The sequence below is a fragment of the Lampetra planeri genome, chromosome 32 (assembly GCF_965212315.1).
Source record: "Lampetra planeri chromosome 32, kcLamPlan1.2.h2, whole genome shotgun sequence".
Classification (NCBI taxonomy): Eukaryota; Metazoa; Chordata; class Hyperoartia; order Petromyzontiformes; family Petromyzontidae; genus Lampetra; species Lampetra planeri.
Genome location: NC_136138.1, coordinates 11,627,575 through 11,637,347, shown reverse-complemented (window position 1 = coordinate 11,637,347; position 9,773 = coordinate 11,627,575). Strand labels below are relative to the sequence as shown.

Below are 9,773 nucleotides of genomic sequence, written 5' to 3'. Positions count from 1 at the left end.
GAGATCCCCCCCACCCCCCTTCCTCCTCTTGGCTGCCCGAGCGAGGCTTGCGCTCAGCGCGCCGCTGCCACTCCGCGCCATGGAAGGGTGGCGCTTCCATGGGGACGCAAGCGTCGTCCTCGTCGTGGTCGCTGTGTGGGGCGGTGCATGCACGACAGATACAGCGCCCGAGACACGAAAGCTGCAGCCGTGGGATCGGTATTTTCCGTTTCTATGCATGCAGTACAATATATAATTATATGGTTTAAGAGGCTCTTTAGATCGATAACTTTATTGCAGGTATAAAGAAGAAGTCTCAAAAGAGTAAAGCTCGGGTTAAACCAATAAAGGAAACATCACATCCTGAGGTTGAAAGGTGGAACGTTTAGCGGCGAGACCCTAGGATGTGGCACAGAAGGCCGAGAACGAATAATAAGTCAAGTTTCAGGAAGGAAGCGAAACGAATACAACGAGGGATTCACCCACTCGCTCGCTCGCGAGCTCAAAGTCAACTCCTCTTCAGGCCGGCGCACGCACGCACGTGACAGCCGCGGCGATGTCGCGTCCCGCAGGGGCACGGCCCGGCGCACGCGTGCTCCCAAAGTCAGCGTGCAGCATTTCAGAACCCAGTCGACTGCTTGGACTCCCTCTCTCTCTCTCTCTAACCCTCTCCCTAACCCTCTCTCCAACCCTCTCGAACGCTCCCTCTCTCTCCGGCTCTCTCGCGCCGATCTGAGATCCCCGCGGCGCGAGTCCCTTTCAGAGCCCGACGCCAAACCCGCACCAGAGAATGCCAACCGCGTTTGCCGGTTTCGAGAGACTCGCGTCCATTAAATGCGACGTAGGAACGCTCGTTTGCCGCACAACAACAACACACATCGTAGACAAAAATGGGAAAATAAATTCACGTTTTAAAACAAAACTAAAGCAACATTTCGTATGACAGTATATGTTGCTGTCGTGTTAATCATTGCTTGCAAGGGTGTGGAGGGCGGTCGCGTTGTGGGTGCCCGCGGTGTCGCCCACATCGGCCACGTTGCCCCCGGTGGGCCGAACCGCAGCAGGGAGGACAAACTCCGCCAGATCCCCCTGTAGCCTCGCGCATCCATCCCCCCCCCCCCCCCCCCCAATTCAATTCGCTTTCTCCAAAACCCCCAGCGCTTTGCTTTTGCAAAAGGCCCTGCCGGTGTGAATCTGCCGGTGTGAATCTGCCAGTGTGAATCTGCCAGTGTGAATCTGCCGGTGTGATTCTGCCGGTCTGAATCTGCCGGTGTGAATCTGCCGGTGTGAATCTGCCGGTGTGGCTCTGCCGATGTGAATCTGCCGGTCTGAATCTGCCGGTGTGATTCTGCCGGTCTGAATCTGCCGGTGTGAATCTGCCGGTGTGAATCTGCCGGTGTGGCTCTGCCGATGTGAATCTGCCGGTCTGAATCTGCCGGTGTGGCTCTGCTGGTGTGAATCTGCCGGTGTGGCTCTGCCGGTGTGAATCTGCCGGTCTGAATCTGCCGGTGTGGCTCTGCTGGTGTGAATCTGCCGGTGTGGCTCTGCCGGTGTGAATCTGCCGGTGTGGATCTGCCGGTGTGGCTCTGCCGGTGTGAATCTGCCGGTGTGAATCTGCCAGCGGTTCCCGCTACAGTCCCAACCCCTCCCCCGCCGTCCCGAGTTATTACCGGTCTTGTCGCGCGTTTGTTAAATTATGTTTATTGTTGTTGTTATAGTTTTTGAGTGCGGGCGAAGTTGGACTGGGGGGGGGGTGGGGGGCTTATTGGTCGTGCTCCTCTCCCTCCTCGTCGCTGTCGCGCATGGTGACGCCCGCCAGGCCCCCTCCCTCGTTGACGCTCGCCGTCGCCTCCTCCACGATCAGACGGTTGCGCACCGTCTCGTACGTCTTGCTATTCAGCGTCACGTCCAGCACGCCCTGCAGCCGGAAGTCGCGGAACATTTTCTGGAAGGGAAAAGGGAAGAAGAAGAGAGGACACTCGTCGTCACGGCCGTCCATGGCGGGAGGCGTGCGGGGCCCCCACCCCCCCCAAGTTTCAAACTAAACCGTCTTAGATCTGGCACCGTGACGTGGACACGTGGGGGGTGGGGGGGGGGGCCCATGGGGGGTGGGCCCATGGGGGGGTGGGACCATGGGGGGGTGGGCCACCTTTGACTTTCCGTGATGGGCCAGGTCGACTCCTCCGCTACAAATTGAACTCGCAACCTTCCGGTTGCGTGTCGAGTTCTCTACCCACCGCCACCTCTCTGGACACCCTAGCAGGGTCCTGGGGAAAGAGAGGGAGTTTGGCTTCCTGCCCCATGTCCCCTCCTCCCCCCTCTTCATAGCCCCAGCCGACTGTGGGTTCAGGTGCCGCTGCACCGCCTGCACACTTGCTAGCCGCGACGTTCAGTCACCGCCGTGGACGTCATTGTCGCCGTCATCGCCGCCATCGTCGTCGTTATCATCATCGTCGTCATCATCGCCGTCGTCATCATCACCTTGACGATGCGGATGAGCGTCTTGAGCTGGAAGACGTGCAGCTGCAGATCCACGCGGTCCGTGAGCCACGTGCAGGTCGTGGCCATCGCCGCCGTGTACCATTGCTGGCACGACGAGGAGGAAGAGGAAGAGGAGCGGGAGCAGGACACACGGGAGGTGGAGCACGAGACACGGGAGAGAATGGGAAAGGAGAGAAGGCTGTGATGAGGTGGGCGAGGGGAAGGGTGTAGGTGGTGGGGTGGGAGGTGGTGGTAGCGGGGCGAGCGAGGGACGTCTCGGGTGCGCAGGTGGAGACGTCGGCGAGGGCGTGCGTGCGAGTGCGTGCGTGCGAGTGCGTGAGTGCGAGGGGGTGCGTGCGAGGGCGCGCGTGCGAGTGCGTGCGTGCGAGGGCGTGCGTGCGATTTCAGCGTGAGGTTGGCGTGTGGAGGAGGGATGTGGCAGGAGGCACGGCAACACAGAGGCAGTGCCGTGGCTTTCATGCCCAAGGGATGAGCCGAGAGCCACTGAATTAAGGGCGCTGTGGGGGTGTCAGGGTGAACGATGCGGAGGGTGACGGATGGATGCCTCAAAACTGAACATTTTTGTGATTTAACCCAAAACAACCTGTGCTATGGATGATATTGGTCGCGATAGCCTACAAAGTGGTAAACTTTAAATTTTTGAATGGAGAGGTAAAAAAACATGGAGGTGAAGTTATCGAACACAGCGACGACATTGCATCCTGAAATACATTCCGCTCAAGTATCCGGACGAGATACACAAGACGAAGAATTTTAAATCGGTGGGCGAGTCCAATTCCGTGACGGTAACGAGGCAGCGGTTTGAGTTGGTTCCAGAGTCTACGAGCGCTCGTGGGCACGTGCGCTTGGTGGTTAGCAGCGTGCTTGGTGGTTAGCAGCGTGCCGATGTTCACCGCACGAGTCTCATGGCCCCCCGCGCCCTCCGAGTGACAGCGTGGCCGCGTCGCGCATCCTAGCGAGATGCGAGAATCCGAAGGCGTTCGCCACACATCTCCTCCCAGGCTTCCTGTTTCAACGGGGTTTAGTAAATGGGCTGTTGAAAATCACTCAAGGTTCGAGGTGTTTTTGGCTTAGCGGTTCACCTTAAATAGATAAATATTATAAATGTTTCCGAAATCATCTACATGGAGTTCAAAGGACCGTCCAATGATGAGGCTTTAATGATAGACGATAATTCGACGTGAGCCATGTGTTATGTAGGGCGTGTTACATGATAGCAACAATGTCAAGAATGTCATTACTAATATATCATGTAATGTGTTTTACGTCGGTTTTAATTAGAGTCATTAATTTATTCACATCCTGAAGAGACAGACCTAAAATAATGATGTTACACTGGAATTTGGTAATACTGTAAATGAAATTACAATACTTGTGAAAAAAACAGAAGTAATAAAAATGGATCATTATTACAATATGTTGTTGATAGCAAAACGTTGTAATTATATCTAATTAAAATAACGTAAATTTTCGGTAGATTTTTTTTTGTTACAGCCACTTGCTTACATCACCACTTCGTGAAAATGTTACAAATTTCCCACCACAAATTATGATAACAACAAAAATCCACTTCAGCAAAAAAAATAAACATTCACGTTATTACCACTTAAAAAAAACATTAACGAATCCCCAAAATCCAACGCAACCCCACAAACTTCTTTTTCCCCATTGCTTGCGCATTTTCCTGGGCACCGTTGCGACGAGCACTGCCGCCGTGCAATCGCTACGACACAGCGGTAGCACCACGCACAATCCTCGCTCGCTCGGAACACGGCGGCGGTATCCGCCGCACACGCACAATCCCCGCACAGCGGCACGGCCGGTGCTGCGCGCCGAGAGTCTCGCACGGCCGCGCAAGGCGGTCGTAGCGAGCGGCGGCGGCGGGGAGAGCGCCAGGAGCACGAGGCGGGAGCTCGCCGCGCGCTCCCTGGGGCCGTGACGGCGACACGAGGAGGAGGAGGGTAACGGGGGGGGGAGGTTGGCGTCGCGAGGCGCCTCTCCCTCCTCGGGGTTAAAGAAGCTCGGCGGCTGCCGGTGCCGTCGACATATTGGCGGCCCAGCTGTGCCGCTGCGCCGCGCGAAAGCCTCCCGCTGAGCCCGCAGCTGCCGCTCCGCTCCGCGCGCTCGCACGCCACAACAACGGCAGCCGCCACCACCGGCGTCACCACCGTCGCCACGACGCTCCGTGGCTCGGCGTGCAAGGTGGGGAATGGGAGAGCCCCACCGGCGGTGAGCGGCAACAACCGCCACCTTCCGCCCCACGCGACATAACGCGCCGCTCGAGGGACGACGGCGGGTACGGTTGTGTTCCCGCGGTTTATATTTTTATTTTTAATATCTCGCTCTTCTCTCCTCCCTCCCCCCCCGACGCAAATGGTACCCAGCCGACGCAGCGGGGCGTCCGCACACTTGGCCCCAACGCTGATGCAATACTTCGTTTAAGGTCAAAAGTGGTGTCGTTGTGAAGGCGTGGATGTGTGTGCGTGTTTTGTTTTGCTGCTGGAAGCACGTGAATCTGCATCGCGCTGATCGGGCAGAGGTCTAACTCTCCACAGCTCGGTGGGAATGTCGCTCCTCTTGAGGCCAAAAAATAAAAACCACCCCGCCAGCTACCCACGGCACCTGGCTCTAGTTTCTCCAACCCCCTCCCTGCCCTATTCACGAGACTCTAAGCCATCACCACAAATGGCATCGCCTTACATCCGTATAAGTAATTCATACATAATTCGTGGTATTTCCTCTGTGAAACGGCGATTGTTTTCATCCAGATTTTTCCTTTACGAGTGAAAATGTGAACGTAGCCAAATGCGAATACGCGCATAAATGTACGCGCGTAAATATATTGACATTGGCGGTGGAATGCTTCACCCTCTCCTTGCGATTTATAGAAGGGCCGCGCAGACCCACAATGATGCACACGAGTTCAAAGAAATCGATTCAAGCAAATCGATGCATGCGTCGTGAGCTCAAGAATTTATGCAATCTGCTGAACCAATGTGATGAACCAAATACACATACGAACACACACACACGCAATTATATTTCTGACCGCCCAAATTTCATGTACACCGCACCGTGTTATCTCTCATCATGGGCAGTACAATATTTTGAGAAGGGATTACGAACGTTACCCAAGCGTGAGCCTACTCCAAAATGTTTCTGTTGTAATTTAATTGTTAATTATATAACTGCTTTTGCTTTCTGCACAATGACTTTAATTCCTGTGCCATGACGCATGACCACTACTCCCGATAAGTTAAGTTCTAATTTACAACCCTTTGTTCAGTCCACTCATGGATGAAGGCCTCGTCACGGCTGGGAAATGGTAGGAGGCCCCGGTCCAGGTGAGATGTCACTCTCCATCAAAGGGCATCGGACACGGGTCATCGGGTTCACAGCACTCTACCAGCATTCCCAAACACGTCCCGGCTTGTGCAGTGGGTGCGACATTATGTGGCACGTGTCGTGACGGATCCTGCGAGATCCGACCACGTGCGTCCAGAGCTCGCCCAGCTGCATTGGCTTCCGGTTGCCGAACGAATACATCATCGGGTCCCGCTCATTACGCACAAAGTGCTTGCCACAAATGAACCACGATACCTTGCTAATGTCGTCAAGGAGCATAAGCCAGCGTGCAAACTCCGGTCATCCTCGCAGCGGCTTTTGGTTAGCCATCGAACATTGCATCGCGCGCTTTCAAATGCACTTCTGCGGCCGTCTGGAACGCTCTTCCTTCCGATATTGGAAAGCCACTGGAGCTATGCACTTCTAAATCTACATTGAAAACTAATTTCATCAGAACTGTGTTTCTGTGTTTAGTTTGTTGCTCTCCCCCCCCCCAACTCCGATTAGTACGGTTGACTACGTACGGCGCGAAACAAGTCCAATGTACGTACATACGTACAGCACGGCACACGCGCGCGGCCCCTGCAAGGTGAGCAGTGAAGCAGACGTCAATGTGAGCAGCAGCGGCGGTGGCGGCAGCGACGATAAGCACGTGGGCGGCCTGCTCTGGGGAGGAGTCGCACAGCAAGTGTCTCTGGCTGTGCCCCCCGCAACACAAGCGGGCTTTGCCTCCAGCACTTCGCAGAACTGCCAAGTGTCCGCCGTGCTCGTGCGAGGTAACTGTAATCGCCAGGAGCAATGGAAAGCCGTGCACAGTGTGATTGTCCTTCAGCCAGAATGTGTCTTGTTCAGGTGGGCGGGGGGCGAGGGGGAGGCCAATGAGAAATCTGCTTCAGAATTGTTCTCTTTGGATCGACATCGCTGCTCGTAGTGTACACGGTCCTCACAGCACACCCCGGTCAAGACTCCACGGATTGCAAATTGACGTTCCTGATTTGACTTTTAAAATATATAAATAAAAATTTTGCCTTGTATTTTCGCCTCGTTTGTACAGATGCTTGCCCCATTGTATCCTAAATGTCATCATTGGCCACGGTAAATCCACTGCTGGATGAAGACCTCCTCCCAAAGACACATCCCGTGATCCTGCGTAGCGGTGACTCCCGCACACGAGCCGACTTAGCCGCTCCATCTCTTTCCCTGCACGACCTTATGGACGCCATTCTACTAAATGTAATGTCAGCAAATCGGACTCGAGTATGCCTGCATGGATCGTAAGTAATCTATTCCCAGGCGCATCATATGACATATCGTGAGCATAAGAATTGGATTTCAATAATTGAACTGTTCCATACCGAATAACAGAGGCTCAAAATCTGTGAAACCTGAAATATCTGGTGCGGAGATATCGCACCAGATTTCTTTTTCGTCTTCCTTTTGTATGCGAGTTTGAGAAACCTTTTGTGAACTGGCCTTGATACTTGCACGCTGGGTGTGTATTTGATTTGCAGGAAGGACGATGACTTTGAATTCCACAAAGTGCTCATTGTATGTGCCATCTCTCAGACAAAAAAGAAAAATATAATTACGTTCCTTTATTTAGCCACAAAAAGCCTCAGCGAGTCTCGAGACTATTTTTCACCGCGGCGTTTGACCAATCCCGGTGAGGAGTGTTTTGGCTTGTGGGAAAAAAGCAGATGAACTGGAGAAAACCAACGCATAACCAGGGGAAGACACTTAAAATGTCTGCACGGATACATTAATTACACTGCTGTGGTGCTATCTCATTCGTGCAGCAGATAACGTGAAAAATCGTTCAATCGGTGGTGCAAGAAGAACATTTGGCACGTATGATCTCCTCGGGTTACTTGATAAGACACATTGTGATAGCTACCTCAAGATGGCCGTCAAAATCAAAGATGGCCGCCACCAAAAATGGTCATCTTGGAAAAATTGTGGCCATCATTGATTTTTCGGTGGTTAACTTTTTACATGGAACAAAAAGATGCACCACTGTGAACAACTCTAGCAAGTTTCACGCTTGTATCACAATGCAAACCATTCCCGTGAAATTTTTTTTTAATTATCTGCCCCACTACCTGGCCACCTTGCTGCCCAAGCCTATAGCACCTGGCATTACCAGGCAATCTGTCACCTTGTGCCTACAGCACCTGGCATTCCGACACAATGGTGCAGTCAGTGCCTCGATGGGGAATTGTTAACAGCCTATATAGATAATTAAATAATTGCACATATATTTTAATAAATTGTAATTTTTATAAAAATGCATTTTATAAGTGTAGGTTTCATACATAATAGGGGTTTTAATGTCAGCGAGAGGAAGGGAACGTCTTGATTAGGCCAATCACCCAAAACATTGGTCTCTTCTTACCTCGCGGTGACTTCAAACTCAACAGGATATTTACGTGTTTAATATAACAATTACAAAACCACTATGGGAACCTCATTTGCCAGTAAAAATATGATAATTATTTTTTTACCCTTCTATCTGGCAACAAAACTGACACCTTTTTACAAGGAGTCATGTTTGCATAGACCACAATACCTGCAGTCATAATGCAAACAAAAAACATAACTCTGATAATGTGCACTGTCCTTGAAGTTGATTGGTCCACACCCGAGACAGCTTTCCTTAGAGCCTAGTCTCACATGGGTTGGACCAGATGACGCCAAAAGGCGCACAACTCAAAGATAATGCACCATCAGAGTATGAGAGCTCGGGGCAAGCATCTACACTATGGGAACCTCATTTGCCAGTAAAAATATGATAATTGGTTTTTTACCCTTCTATCTGGCAACAAAACTGACACCTTTTTACAAGGAGTCATGTTTGCATAGACCACAATACCTGCAGTCATAATGCAAACAAAAAACATAACTCTGATAATGTGCACTGTCCTTGAAGTTGATTGGTCCACACCCGAGACAGCTTTCCTTAGAGCCTAGTCTCAACATGGGTTGGACCAGATGACGCCAAAAGGCGCACAACTCAAAGACAATGCACCATCAGAGTATGAGAGCTCGGGGCAAGCATCTACACTATGGGAACCTCATTTGCCAGTAAAAATATGATAATTGGTTTTTTACCCTTCTATCTGGCAACAAAACTGACACCTTTTTACAAGGAGTTATGTTTGCATAGACCACAATACCTGCAGTCATAATGCAAACAAAAAACATAACTCTGATAATGTGCACTGTCCTTGAAGTTGATTGGTCCACACCCGAGACAGCTTTCCTTAGAGCCTAGTCTCACATGGGTTGGACCAGATGACGCCAAAAGGCGCACAACTCAAAGACAAAACCAATTATCAATTACAAAACCATTTCATTCCCAGTTATTTATTGTCACAGTAACCAGTAGGGAAGCATCGCCTGCTTTCTATGGGCTTTAGCAGCACACTCGTCAAAACGGAGCCCAAAGTACCTACAAACGAAAGGCGAATGAAAGCCCGATATCGTGTCTGGATTCAGCTCTCTTCAAAACCTACAGGTGCCAACTTTCGTTTGGCTAAGTTAAAAAAATAGACAATACCGTTTCACCCCCGCCCGAGTGCTTGGATTTCCACGTTCTTCCCTTAATGAGCAGAACCTCTCCAAGAGCAGAAATGTCAGCGTTCTATCCCATCCCGGATGAAACGAGTCGCACTCGCTCGCCATCTACCCCGTGTCAGACAACGCCGGGGGGGGGGGTCTTGAAAGGAGAGCACCACGGAGTGCGTGGCCACGCCGCCGGCCACGCTCCTTCGCCTGCCGTGCGTTTCTTTACTTCGTCTTCTTACACTTCTGAAGGCCGCAGTGCGATCGACAATTTTGTTAACAGCGCCTGCGCAACCTCACGTGCTCTGGCGCCATTTAGACGCCGCGCCAAACGCGAACAGCAACGCACTCGCCGTTACTTCCATCCGCTGGCGCGCCGCGCACCC

At 52.0% G+C, this 9,773-nt stretch overlaps 1 protein-coding gene across 4 annotated transcripts in view; it reads right to left on the bottom strand.

The window, feature by feature from the left end:
• Window positions 1-1,094: 1,094 nt before the first annotated feature.
• Window positions 1,095-9,773, bottom strand: part of LOC144729477 (calcium-dependent secretion activator 1-like) — a 362,783-nt gene continuing 354,104 nt past the window's right edge. For all 4 annotated transcript variants that reach the window (XM_078609805.1, XM_078609804.1, XM_078609802.1 and 1 more), the window contains 2 exons: window positions 2,461-2,565; window positions 1,095-1,924 (listed from right to left, as the gene is read on the bottom strand). In XM_078609805.1, coding sequence (XP_078465931.1) covers window positions 1,742-1,924; window positions 2,461-2,565 — 288 coding nt within the window. In that variant the 3' untranslated portion in view covers window positions 1,095-1,741. The remainder of the gene's footprint in view (window positions 1,925-2,460; window positions 2,566-9,773) is intronic.